The 14,731-nt window shown below is 36.0% G+C and overlaps 1 protein-coding gene across 1 annotated transcript; it reads left to right on the top strand.

The window, feature by feature from the left end:
* The first annotated feature begins 613 nt into the window (after window positions 1-613).
* LOC113231965 (peptidoglycan recognition protein-like) lies at window positions 614-3,297 on the top strand. The gene is made up of 4 exons (XM_026466537.1): window positions 614-645; window positions 721-942; window positions 1,486-1,604; window positions 3,068-3,297. Exons 2-4 carry the CDS (start codon window positions 764-766, stop codon window positions 3,262-3,264), a joined length of 495 nt encoding a protein of 164 aa, XP_026322322.1. The 5' UTR covers window positions 614-645; window positions 721-763; the 3' UTR covers window positions 3,265-3,297.
* Window positions 3,298-14,731: the final 11,434 nt, after the last annotated feature.

Below are 14,731 nucleotides of genomic sequence, written 5' to 3'. Positions count from 1 at the left end.
TTTTACTTGTAAACAAACGATTTACTTGTGAAAGACCTATTGTACGCGTAATGCGCATAATGGCAGTTCACAAATCGATAAGATAAGCCTTCAAGCCTATATTGTACACTCTTCACTTATTATAGAAATTGTTGTTTACGTCAACTCAACATATCTTACTCTATACTATGACTAAATTTCAACCTGAGACATTCACGGATCTAAACCAGTCTCATCTCTGTTTTTGATATTAAAAAAAAAACATGAAGTGAAATAATTTGTATGTCGAAGAACATGACCATTGTAACGCGGAAGAAGAGAGACATGGCAGCTGTTCAAATCTGATTTCTTTGTCACACTACACTAACAGCGTCTCATGCGATAGATAGTGATTATCATAGAAATAGGATCGGAGCACGCGTTGAACGCACGCGTGGTATGGTTAATTGGAAACGTTACGAAATAAAATGCGCATTAACTTAGGTGAACGTAAATAAAAAGCAATTAAAGTCACAATAGATAATATAACCGTGTATTAACCTCCAATACGATAAAATATACATACGATATGAGTAGTGCGTCATACATATATACCGACGGACATTAAAGAACCGTATGAAACCGCAATAACGATTAGCCTGTCTAAGTATGTTCGTCGTAAAGTAAGTAAGTAAGAGTAGATTTCATTATAACTGTAGTCGTAATATAAGCTCAATAGGTCACAATTTGATTTGTCTACAGTTACTTGTACTTAATTTCAGATTCAACCTGTAACATAATACCAATGTCCCAATGGTCTGGAGAATCCCTAAATAGACATAAGCTTCTCCCTCAACCCGTTGATCTGGTCATCATTTTACATTCTGTGACGTCATCGTGCACTGAAGATATGCAGTGCGAACATCTGGTTAGAGAGATACGGAAAGCACATTTACATGTCGGATTTGATGATATTGGCTATTCGTGAGTATTTTATTTTATATTCATTTACAATTAGGTATACTAGACAGTTTACTATGAGAACTGAATTTCACACCCTTTGTGTAATAACGCCACATCTACAAAACGACAACTTTTTAGGTGAGTGGTTTAAAGATTCTACAAACGCAATTAGTATCCACTAATTCTATAACTATCTAAGCATAAAAAAGTTATCCAACTTTTTTAGGCTTAGATAGTTATAGAATCAGTGGCTCCAGTGAAAAACGGAATAAGACGAGTTATGCCCTTTTGTTTTTATTACATCATTGGCTTCAGCGTGTCCTATTACATACCATATGAAAAGGACATGTCTCTAGCGATCTCCTAACCTCGTTTTTTTATTGCAGTCGGGACATAACTCACTGTCTCTAAAGGCGTAACTCAAAAATATATGCAAGTTTAACGCTTAACTACAAATATATTTTTACATAAAGACATTTTTCGTATTGTTCCATAATGACTGGGAAAAAGTAGGATTAAAAGCGACTATGCCCTTATTATATTTTTATATGTTGTTCATTTAAGGTTCTTAATTGGTGGTAATGGAAAAATATATGAAGGTGCTGGATGGAATTTTGTCGGTGCTCATACGAAGGGACACAATGCTAAGGCTTTGGGTATTGCTTTCATAGGAGATTACAGAAGTGAGTATTGTGCCATGAAGTGTTATTAAATTATTACAACAGGCATACAAGCTCGCTACATATTAATAACGTTTGATCCTACTTTGAATATTAACTAATTAAACTCAGTGGTGTTCAGTATACATGATCTAGAAACCAATATTTAGAATTGTAGTGCCAGTTTCCCTTTAAAGTACAAGCACTACGAACTACAAGTTGAAAAACTTATAATTTAATTTATTGAGGTAATAGAACTTTTTCTATAGATAACAGCGAAAACTGGCCATGGGAAAAGATAATGAATGATAACTTAAATTATTAAAAATTATATTATTGCTACCGACCTGTTTTTAGTACGCATCGCATTAATGAAATAAACGCAAGCGGTTTGGTTTGGTTACGTCAAGTCTTGACTTTAATTTCTCTAGAGACCCAATTGGTGTACCTACGCTATTGGAAGATGTCATGAAGTCTAGCCCAATAAAGATACTATAGAGACTCATGATGTTGAAAACTAAATTTAGGAAACTGTATAACTATATTCCTATTTCGCCGTATTCTGAAAGTTTAGTGACCAAATAATTAAAGGAGTCACCACACGTGGAATCGGCTTGACCCAGCCAGAAAAATTTTACGTCCTTTTTAGTAGCAGTAGAGCTTCTTGTGAAAGAGTTCATCCAGGGAAGTACTGTCATGTTATTTATTTGTAGCAAGTGGTAACGTTCCGGTTTTGAAGGGTAGAGCATTGAGAAAATTACACGCACATGGGACTTGTCAACTTATGTCTCAGAGTGACGAGTGCAGTTCGTTTCGTCACAAAATCATAAAAAATGCAATAAGAGCGAAGTAGTCGTTGTGTGCAGACACCGATGCGAATCGAACTACGTCTTGATGCTCTTATTAGATGGAGATAAAGCTTTTTACGACCGGCTTAATGCAATTGATAAGTGTGGTGACTTCCCGAAGAGATACATCAGGGAGACGAGCTCGGTGACCAGCTAGGGACTGTTTAATGTCCAAGTAAATTGACTAAAACTATTATAAAAGCAAGTTCAGTATATACATGAAACCTAAAAATATGTACATACTACCTATGGATTTTTTTTTCAAATCGTAAAACAGCTTTATTATCCATAGTACATATTCATTCATGTCTGCTAAAAATGTGTTTTGATTTTATTTTTTTAATATACGAATCGATTATTGGGATTATTGCTCACATCACAATACTCTGAAAATGTACTTGAAATAGTTTAATTTAATTTTGTTGTGTCTTATTAATAAGTACCACGGTATTTAGAAATTAAATCTTTAGATACCATATTCGTAGTATCTAGGCTAACAAGGTCTCAATAATTCATTGATAAATTGATAGAACCCAAGATCTGTCTATAGTCAACAAATGATTATTGCTAAAAATAACAAAAGGCTATGTCTAATGGTAAATATTTTCTTTGCAATTATCCAAAAATATTTTTTAACAGCCATTAAACCAACACCTGCAGCGCTGCAAGCACTGCAAGATCTACTTTCCTGCAGCGTGGAAGAGAAACATTTGAAAGAAGACTACAAGCTGGTAGGCCATCGGCAGCTGAGAGCCACTGAAAGCCCAGGAGCTACTTTACAGGCGATTATAGAGATGTGGCCTCATTGGCTGGCTGATGTTAAGTACTTAAATTAAGTAGTTACGTAGCGATGAGAGACAGTGTAGTTTGAGGGTGAAGCTGTCAGAAACATGGGACTCGTCAACTTATGTCTTAGGGTGACAGAGCAGTGGCAGTGCCTCTTAAATCTTTGTGATTTAAAGTTTCTAGTGGCACTATAACTGTTATGACGACTTATTCGTCCTGTCACTTGGTATCATAAAAAATATATTTTGCATTATACATGTAAATTAAACTGCTTCTAATTATGTTGTGGGTGAAATGCGTAGTTTCTCAGGTCATAATGATAGTTAAATAAAAGCAAAATTGTATTTAATGAAGTGTCTACTGATTTAACAATTCACCTTGAACTCTACATGCATAATAATAAGTTAATTTTAATATTTACTACGCGATTTTTGTTTGCTAAGCTATTAAGCCATTGACGCAATTTTTTCTACCTTTAAAGTTGTAATTGCGTGTTTGCGGCTTGGCATTTGTGACTATTTACTATTATAATATTAATACATTTATTTGTAGTATCAATAGACTCATATGTGTTAGCATATTCCAAGACGAGCATTTATTCTATTGTTAATAAAAATTAAAATTGAATTATACATTTGGATGTGGGTAGCCCAAATCAAAATCTAATTTATGGACATTCATCCCCTATGACGCGGAGAGCGGAGTTGGGGCTGGCCTGCACACGGCACACCAGAAACGCGCACCTCTTACGCAAAGTGGCGTCAAAACCGTCCACATGCATTTTAGCAAACATCCCTCCTGCTTCACAGGAACATGTTATTATATTGAATTCGCATGGTCTTGTAAACCAGTGTTGGGCAAAATTTAATTGTTCTGGCAATTAAAGATTAACGATTAATTAATTGTCAATTGCGAAACAGCAATATATCGCATATATCTACAATTAACAATTAATCAATTTTCAATCTTTTCAATGTTTTTGATTAACAATTGACAATTAAAACTGACAATTATGATAAATTTATAGGGCATGTGGGGGTAAGTTAGGTGGTGGGTTAGGGTTTGGGTTGTGGGGGTTAGGGGTGAGTTAGGGGGTTCACTCAAACCCACTCATCCACCCCTAACCCACCCCCTAACCCACCCCCTAACCCACCCCCTAACTCACCCCCGAAATCACCCCCTAACTCACCCCTAACTCTCCAACCGAACCCCTAACCGACCCCCCAACCGACACCCCGACCGACCCCCAACCGACCCCCCAACCGACCATCTAACCGACCCCCCAACCGACCCCCTAACCAACCCCCTAACACTGAAATCAATTGCAATTGATTTCAATTGAATTGATTTTTTAATCTGATTTAATTTCTGATTGAAATTTGATTGATTAACTACCAACATTGTTATAAATCCTGTTCTTTGTTCTCGCCACAGACTGTATGGACATAGAGAGGTACACTACGCTCTGAAGAGCGTTTTTATTTGCACTTCCCTATCTGCGTGCGATCATATTCGCCCTCACTGACAGAACCCTATGTTCCCTTTCCATATCGCTGTGCTTAACTTTGAACGACTATAGTAAGTTGATAATAATATTATTAATAACATACTTATAGCTTCAAATGCTCATAATGAAATAGTAGTTGCAATGCACTAGACAACCACATCAATTGCGTGGTCTCAAACTAAGTATTTATCCTATTACGAGTACCAGAGTAGTAAGATTAACTGTGTATTAAGTATAACATTCAGCCCAGACAGTAATATAATATCGAAAAAAGCAATAGTAGATTCTTGAAAATAAAAATATAATAAATGTATATTGTTAATCGTCGATTGATTCCATTTCGAAATCCCTGTGATAGAACATTAAACTAAACCCGCAATGGAAATAAGTTAACAAATGGATCTAGACTATTATAATTTTAAATATTGTTTGAATCGATTCATTGATTATATCAAAGGAATATTTCTAAATCAAATCTAATAATTTATTTGCTACAAACATGGTGGCCTAGATAACAAACCGCTCAATTGGTGCTACGCTGACCTAATTGTACTTCTTGTAATGTGTTATAATGTGGTAAAGGATTGGATTGATTTTTTAATTTTATTTCAAATTTATGACGTGTCAATCAAATTTTGTGTCTTTTTACAATATACGTGTATAAATTTAAAATTACTGTCAATTACAAATGTGTTAACATAATTGAATTTTACCAAAATTACAATTACGTTTGTGTAAAAAAGCATGAAAATGTTTCGCCAGAAAATAAGACAGGCATGCAAACATCGTCACATGATCACATTAAATTATATAATCGGTATAACTATAATAATGTGTATATTAGTAATCACTGGTACTTAAATTAATTTAAATTCTTGTAAAATATTATTAATTTTATCCGTCAACAATTCGTACAATTAAGTCCTAAATAATTTAATGGGTTAGTCTTTGATGTCACACAAAAAAGTTTGGATTATATTTCTCCGTCTTAGATACTTAGAAAAACTAGACAGTTTCTAAAAATATTTTCCTCATATGTCAAAAGACAAGTCAAAAGTTCAAAGCATTTATTGCTTTATTGTCTGCGATATTATTTTAGGTAATGAGACAGATTCTTCGAAGATAAAAATCAATATTTTTTCGTAGTACAAATTACTTTGAATTTGTCGGTATATATACTTTTTGTATATTTTCAAGTCGAGAAAGTGATCATTTCGTGATTTCAGAGGGGTACCGGGGGAGGGTTCACTGTTTGGCAGACAGTGTTTGCCCGGATATTTGTACAGGAACTGCACTTCCATGGAAATTGTAACAGCTTGGGTTCAATTTTGTAGGACAACTATTTCCAGATATAGTTTATAACTTGATGTACGTAATTTACAATGAAATATCATTGAAAGTAATGTTATTACTCTGATGTTCATAGTACGCCCAATTCCTTAGTTTGAGTTAGAAATGAATGACCGATGCACAAGCTCCCACATTGCACTTTATTTTGTAGATACCCGGAGTTTCAGGAATTTTTTAGTGATAAATCACGAAAGTCTTAAAATGTTGCTACGTACACGGTATCTTTAATTAATTTAAATATGTTTACAAACTCACATTAAAAGTGTAGAAGTAGAAGAAATTGTAGATATTCACAGAAACAACGTCTACGTAGATATAGAAAGAAATTTCTATATCTATGGTTAAATCTACAAAAAAAAAACAATAGGTATTTCAAAATGTGTGCTGCGCATGCGTGCGTGCATGTGTATAGTATAAACATACACACACTGTTTATACTATACACATTATACGTTTGGTATTTTATTTTCTTTCTATTTGCTTTTCTCGCCCTGCTTGCTCACAGATGGTTTCACAAGGACCTCAATCTATTGCCAAGTTGCTGTTAAAGTCCACTTTTGAATAATTCGAGTCCAGTCATAGCTGAGCGGTGAAATGTGAGCGAAGATTCTGAGTTGATACAGACTCAACACGCCAAATTTGACACTTAAGTTTTAAATTCAACTCTAGTATGCTTGCGATAAAAACGGTCCAAAGCGTCAAGCTTGATGTACTCTTAATTATAATAACGCAACATAATAACGCAATACACTCATAGCCCCGCACTAAGGAAATGTATTACAGGAAATTACATTAAAATAATTATTATACATAATTAAAATACCCTGTATCGCGGGTGCCATGGACACACACATAGACAACCACAAATTACACCCAAACTCACGAGAGAAATAAATGTATTACACATATTTCTCCCGGCCTGGGAATCGAATCCAGAACCTCTCCGTGGCAGTCCAGCGTGGTGATCGTTCGGTTATGGAGGTAGTTGTAGGCTATAGCCTACAACTAGTAATACATAGGCATAAATATATTTATTCACTCGTAAAGGCTTCGATATTATAGCAAATCCTTTCTTTTTGTCATTCACAATCATTAGCAAATATATATACAGCCGAAGGTCACAGGTGATATGAAACGTCAATAAATGTTTTCACAAAAATATGTTTGTCGCAGCTATTCGTAACAAAAAAAAGAGTACCATGTGGCACTATTGTATGGAAATTGATGGCTTACGTCGTTAGTTTGTGTTTATAATTATCATTTCCGTTCTTAAAATCGGTTATATGCTGTACTGGAATGGCGGTTTGTTAAATCAAAGTGTTAATTAAATTTAATTTATTACAAAACTAGATTTTTCTATGTACAATATAAAATAATATAATATCTGAGGCTCTAGTGAAAATGCTTAGTTATATTTAGCTTTAACTGTTTTTCACGTCTCCTTGTAAAGTTGGGTTTTTTGACTCTTACTCCCTTTCACTAGAGTCACAGATTTTAAAAAATGATGTGGTGATTAAATTAGACAACATTACATACGTTTCTCCAATCCAAAAGTAAGTAATTAAAGCAATTGTGTAATGGAAATTGGCAAAGATAATGGTACCACAAACATCCAGATCCAAGACAATAAAGAAAAGTTAGTTTTTCTTCATTGACCCGACTGGGGATTGAACCCGGGATACCAAAGATGTCGACACCAAAAAAACTGATATACAAGCCACTCGAGGTCGTTAAATTAAGCTATACGTTACAAAATTAATTTTAGTAGCAGTAGAGCTCCTTGTGAAACAGTTCTTGCAGGGTAGTACTGCCACCTTACCTATTTCTGCCGCCAAGCTGTAATGTCTGCATTACTGTGTTCCGGTTTTGAAGGGTGAGGCTGCTGGTGAAATTACAGGCACATGGGACTTGTCAACTTATGTCACAGGCGACGGGCGCAGTGGCAGTGCCCCTCAGATCTTCGCGATTTAAAGCTTTTTTTTCCACATATATCGTCTCTGGCCAGCAGATTAAGCTCCGCTGCATACGCAGTCCACAGAATACGTGAGCTTACCGATGTTAATACTGCTAGACTAGTTTACTTTGGTTACTTCCATAGTATAATATCCTACGGGAATTTCATGTGGGGTAAAGCGGCAGATATTCAAACCATATTTGTATTGCAAAAACGAGCGATTCGTTCAGTGTACCGTCTAGGTTCTCGGTTATCTCTCAGAGAAAAGTTTAAGGAGACTGGTATCATGACTGTGGCATCACAGTACATTTACTCAAATATTTTATATGCCCTTACGGGCATATACATAATTTCAATAAGAAAGAAGATATCCATAATATTAACCTTAGAGCTAAGTCCAAACTCATGGTACCACGATTTCGTTTAACGAAGGTAAACAACTCTTTTATGGGGAACTGTATACGTTTTTACAATAAGATTCCGGAGCATATATTAAGTTTATCAATTCCTAAGTTTAAAAACTACATTAAAAATATTTTGATTGAAAAATCATATTACAAAGTTGAAAACTACGTGTTAGATAAAGATGTATGGAAAGACGACATGGCTCCAGAATCCACACAAATTTGATTCAAAGTGTTATTCCATAGCATTTAAGTTTATTTGAAAAGAGCAATCCCTGGAGTTTCTTGCTCGGTCTCAGGGAGGTCAGCGTAGTGAACGAGCAGTAGCTTAACTGTGACGTTTTCAAGTGTAAATTTATTTTACCATGGAATAAATAAATAATCTTTGACTTTGACTTTGACTTTGACTTTGAGTGGCACTGTAACTGTTATGGAAAGGCGTGTAGCATACCATCAGGCCCACGACTGCTTCGTCGCGTTACTTAATAAAAAAGAGAAATAAAATTGACCAATAAAATTAAATGTTTGGAATAATTCGACAATGTCTTATGGCTTTCATCTCTTCTTAATCTGAACAAAACCTTAATTTATTGCTTTCATTGACACCATCTTTCGAAAGCTCATCAGTAAGATTGATCATCAATAAGGAGGGACATGAGTTCCTAATTAATTTATTTCTTTGCGATATGGGCTATCTACGGATGTACGAGTATATATCAGCGGCAGCCTAATTGGGAATAAGCTTGCCTTCTATGTCCGCATAGAAAGTTTAAGCGAGACACCAGTACGACCATTCTACGATTATCTTATATTTACAGTCAACGGCAATTGTTGTTTGTGAGAACAGCTGTCGTAACATACATGGACACTAAAATTTCACTATTAAGCTCAATTTACAATATAAGCGAACAAGGAATAAGAACATCTCCAACTCACGGTGTGTTTGTTTATAAAAGCAATGTCCCGCATCGTGTGAAAGAATCATGGTTATGTCATACAGTAGTCACGTCACTGTTCCGTTTTTTAGCATTATAAATGGTATTTTATTATACCAAGTGACGGGATGAAAAATCGTGCGTCTGGTGTTAAACGACACTCATAGTAAAGGTCTGAAGGACATTGTCACTGAGCCTTTCACCAGGTACGTAAGTTGACAAGTCCCATGTGCCTGTATTTCACCAGCACCCTTACCCTTTAAAACCGGAATTCAGGAATGCTCACATTACTGCTTGGCGGCAGAAATACGTAAGAGCTCCAGAAATACAAAATATATAGGCATACATATCGAGTTCTTAGGTTTTCGCGATCGTTACACATAGGAAATGAAACTATTTTTCCGGATTTAAATCGCGTATATTTGATATATATATATGACTGATCAGTCAACTGTGACCATAGGACCTGTAAAGGGCCCGAAACTTCGATTTGTTTGAAAAAACCAATATACGCGATTTAAATCCGGAAAAATAGTTTCATTTCCTATATAGGCATACAATTATTCAGGATTCATTCATTCAGGAAGCATTCGAACTTAAATATTATAAAGCAGAATTTCATGTTCGTCATAATTAAATTACCGTCTTTAAATACATGGGGTGGGTAATTAATTTCGGGTAAAGGTGCACGTCTCTATGCATTAGTAATTATTGCGGTTGATTGTGACATAAAGAAACACTTATATTTCCGTGTTCGATGTGTCTCGTCTAGACGCGGGAATGGCCCACTAATACACTTACACATTTCCCTAATTTTGAGTGATACCATTATCTTGAAGTTCTGTGTAATACATCTCGTACATAACATCGTGACGAAATATTGATTATATTATCTTTAGTAATTAGAGTACGGGAAATTCGGACTACTTTGATTATGGTGCGCATTTTGCTCTGACGATATTTCAATTTTTTTTTTAAACAGACGTCATTAACGCTGGTACTGGTATGCCATTATGAAACAGGTATTATAAAATAAGTGCCCATTTGACCTTCGCAAATAATGTCTATTCACTCTCGCCTTGAAAAGGCCCAAGGTATAGCTTTCAGGAAACAAGTCTCAGGCAGGGAATTCACACCATACTCGTTCACCATATAAATTTGGAAGGGAAACGTTTCGTGGGAATCCTTGGAATATCGCAAACCACAGACTACGTTTATTCCCCCAGTGATGGAAGGGCGAAGGCCGAATTAAAATTAAAATTCCCTCACACTTTCCGTGATATATCCTGTAGAATACCGGTAAGCAGGCAACTTTAAGGCGGTGTTCAAGGATCAGCGGCTTCACCTCTACTAATTCCGAGGCAACTATAAGCCTCTTGGCATGCCTTTCAACTGAATCCGACGTGGCAGCAGTACTCTGTACACTACCAGACTTGTGCTTGGTACAGCTGTCCCGGTGTGAAGTGTAATTAAAATCGATAGTGTGATGTGGTTTTAAGTATAATTATAATGCCCAAATCATAACATTAATTACTTTGTCTCAAACTGGGGAATTTTTTGTTCCACAAATTTAATAATCGGAACCATTTCCGAAAAATTATTTGTTTCGTGATGTTCTTAACTAACGTTGGCAGTGTTAACCGCCCGTCCAGTCGTAAAAGTATTAATTTCATCAACATTAGCCTGATGTATTAGTAAGTTACTTTTTGTGATGAGATGAGCAAAACTTTATTCAGCGGCTTTTGAAGCTGTTCTTATCTATTTCTAATTTTGACGTTGTAATAAATTTCTACAAAACATCATACATTTCTACATACTACATACATACACTTAATACTACATACTATTTAAACAATGTAACTCAATCGTTATATTTCTAAGGTGTCTTTGTGACACCTAATACTATCGGAACGCTTCGCGCATAACTATCTTTGGAATAATAAAATAGTTTATTTACCTCAACACTTTGCCCATTTCCGTCACTAAGCACTAGCAAGCCCACGACTTGTTCGTTCCGTCGAGTCCAAGACAACACATAATAAACTAGTTATTTTTGTATCAGACAATAGTGATGGGAAATAAATCTGCCTGTAGCCCCAATAAACGGCAGTGTTTACCAGCGTCGCTGATGTTATGTTACAGATTGCCATATACAAAAAGAACTAACACATAACTCTAGTCTTAAGATTGCTATCCATAATACAATAATAATAAATTGTAAGTAACTTACCCTAACGATGTAACTATGCATCGTTAGGGTAAGTTCCGTTAAGTAGAACATGTTAACTAATTTTAACTGTTTTTTAAAAGTGAATTTTGTGCTCTATCTTTTGCTATTTAAAACGGATATTTGACCATTTGTCACTTAGCCGCGGTTTAGTTACTGGACGGCAGAGATAATAACAATACACCAAGAGCAGTATCCACACAGCTGTACTACAACATCCGCCATTAAATTTGCCATGAGAGAAGAGCTAGTTAAAACATGTTTTACTATAAGTGCGTAATGGAAAAAACATGACAATGTGCGCAAAGTCAAAGTCAAATAATTTTCATTTCATAGGTAAGCAAATTATACTCGTCGTACTGATAAACTTCTTGTACTACTCAGGACGTCTCAGGGGAATCTTCCCTTGGGAAGAATAAGCAAGAAATTCAGCGCACTGGAGCGGTGGCAGATCATTTCTCATCTTGGTGGCGGCAAATTTGAAACATGTATTGCACGGTGTCCTATCAGACTTAGCTGTCAAGCTTGCGCTTCCTGTTGATTGAAAAGTCCCCACACCTCTTTCTTCCTCCCAATAACGTAGTTACCCTAGATAGAGTGGGACAATACGTTGGAACCCGGAAATATAGACGGTTTTTGACAGCAAAAGGCACTACAGCTAATTAAACTCAGGACTTGTTGATTTTGTCCCGGTGCTCCAGGTCATGTAGTTACTCGATTGCTACTAATTAATGATACCAACAAGTTTTATCAATATATTTTGTATTATTTAATTTCATAAATAGCTTGGAGTTCCGTAGTCCTATATATCTCGATTTAAAAATAATCATGTGTGCAACAACAAGACAATCCACAATGACAAAAGTTGTGCATAGAATTCTGAAGCAAAAATCTCTGCTTTATTCTAAGAGAGTAACGAAGATCGCAACAAGTTGTTACGATCTTCGCGATTATAAAAAAAAAACCAATAAGATATTGGTTTTATTTTATAATTTCCCGAGATATGACAAAACATGTATATATAATATGAAGGCAGATTAGGGAAGAAAGTCTAAATTTAATTTTGATGTCTTTCATAGTCAAGTCATTTTGCGTCCTCCACCAAAACTCTCCCGTAAGGAGAAGGTTTAGCTCTGATCTTAGTCCGCCACTCTGGCCTAATGTGGGTCGGTGATTTTACACGTTTTACAATTGTTATGAACTACCTTCGACATGCAGGTTTCATTAAAATATTTTCCTCACTGTTACCGAGAGGTAACATGTCTCAATCTACTGACCCGAGAGCTATGTAGTTCCGGAGTTCTACGGGCTCCCCGGTAAGACCAGGGACCGGTCAAGCCCTCTGCCGGTGCGCAGCTAAGGTACCTGAGGCTCACCCGAGGCACTAGCCTCTTGAGAACCTGATGAAGTCAGTGACAACAGTCTGTGACAGCCATGTACACTGACTGATCAAGTGTCAGGACCTGAACTTAGAAGGTTCCTGTGCTTGCACGTGTTATAGTGCCTTTCTCGTATACCCTAAGGTCGGTAGGGAGGGTCACTATAATTGAAACTTGTGTAGGAAGGAACGTGGATGTAACCAAGAGGTTAAAAGCTTTAGGTTCTATATATATAAAAAACGAAGGTCCAGCCCTTAGCATAATGAGCATAATGAAAGTTGACGAACATTGACTTACAAATAAATGGACGACAGGTCTAATACAAAAACCACGAAAAAAATGTCCCAAGTCCGAATGTCCGAATAGGTTTATTCGAAATTTAAATTGTAATGTCATCGCAGTATCGCGCTGTCAGTAGAACAAATGAAGACTAAAGCGGAGTTTGGCGCTCTGTATACGATTTTAGCGCCTTACAAGTGCGGACACTTTTTAGCGCGGACCCGACGTCCATATAATTGTAAGTCAATGTTGACGAAACATAATTGTAGTATACTCTACCACATACTATTAGTGGACGTAAGGGAATCACCACATTTATCGAAACAGAATCGGCTTGAGCTGGCCAGAAAAAACTTTATGTCCAATAAAATATTTTTGCTCTCATGTATGGAGAGTCCCTAATGTACATTTTTGACGAAAACAAACAGGTATTTACGTCAGAACATTCAATATGTGATTCGAAATAAAACAATATAAACTTTTTTGCGTCATAATTATAAGTGAAGTCCATTCGTGATAAAGGGGCCGACATGGGTAAAATCCGTGGACGAGTTATGGAAAGGAGCGGACGCGGCTTTATTTTGATGACAGAAATCGTATTAAGAGCTTTTCAATTGATTAAAAAAATAAAAACTAAATTGTGTTACGACAAAAATTATACAGATACTAAAAAAGGTTTTACTTTTAACCCGACTTCACAAAGGAGGAGGTTCTCTATTGGAATGTGTTTTTTTTTGTATGTAAGTTACGCGATTACTCATTTGTCAACCAATTTTGATGATTCTTTTTTTGTTGGAAAGAGTGAATGAGAAAACGATACCTCCAGTATTGGTCCCATTGAAATGTGAAGAAAATATTCCACCTCCAAGGGTGGCAAGCTAGGGGATGAATGAGGCTTCTCGCACTTGCCGTTAACCGATTTTAATAAAACTTGACAGATAGATGTAATTCCAATAAAAAAGCCGATAGGCAAACTTTTGTTGTTGATTTTTTTTAATAAAGAAGTTATAATTAAATTTTGCTTATATACCTAAATATTTTTTTTTAACATACGCCTATACCCTCACTAAGTAAAATAATTATTACTCATAAGTCTCTGTTAATGTAGGTATTCAAGTTAGCGTAAAAGGCGTAACAGCAATGCATATTATTGTTAAAAGAGCTATGACGTGTAGTCCTTTGTTTGGAGGGCACCAATATCCAGTAGTGGGACGTACGTGGGATTGATAATGATGCGAACAGTTATTTAATACGAGTAATAAAAGTTTGCGTCTATGTGTTACTAGGAGATGTTTTTGAATAAGCAGGGAAATAGAACAAAGTATTTTTTTGTGATACCAAGTGACAGGCCGAACAAGTCGCGCGCCTGGTGATAAGCGACACGCCTGTTCATAGCTGTCGCAGTGCTACTCCCAGCTTTAAATTACAAAGATCTGTGGGATACCGCCACTGCACTCGACACTCTGAGACATAAGTTGACAA

Source organism: Hyposmocoma kahamanoa, unplaced genomic scaffold, assembly GCF_003589595.1.
Source record: "Hyposmocoma kahamanoa isolate Upper Pololo Valley unplaced genomic scaffold, ASM358959v1 66, whole genome shotgun sequence".
NCBI lineage: Eukaryota > Metazoa > Arthropoda > Insecta > Lepidoptera > Cosmopterigidae > Hyposmocoma > Hyposmocoma kahamanoa.
This window is presented reverse-complemented; position numbering and strand designations above follow the sequence as displayed.

Coding starts and splice junctions, on each gene's coding strand:
- LOC113231965 (XM_026466537.1), top strand. CDS start 764: ATGTCCCAATGGTCTGGAGAATCCCTAAATAGACATAAGCTTCTCCCT. Junction 943..1,485: donor TTTGATGATATTGGCTATTC/GTGAGTATTTTA, acceptor TGTTCATTTAAG/GTTCTTAATTGGTGGTAATG. Junction 1,605..3,067: donor TTTCATAGGAGATTACAGAA/GTGAGTATTGTG, acceptor ATTTTTTAACAG/CCATTAAACCAACACCTGCA.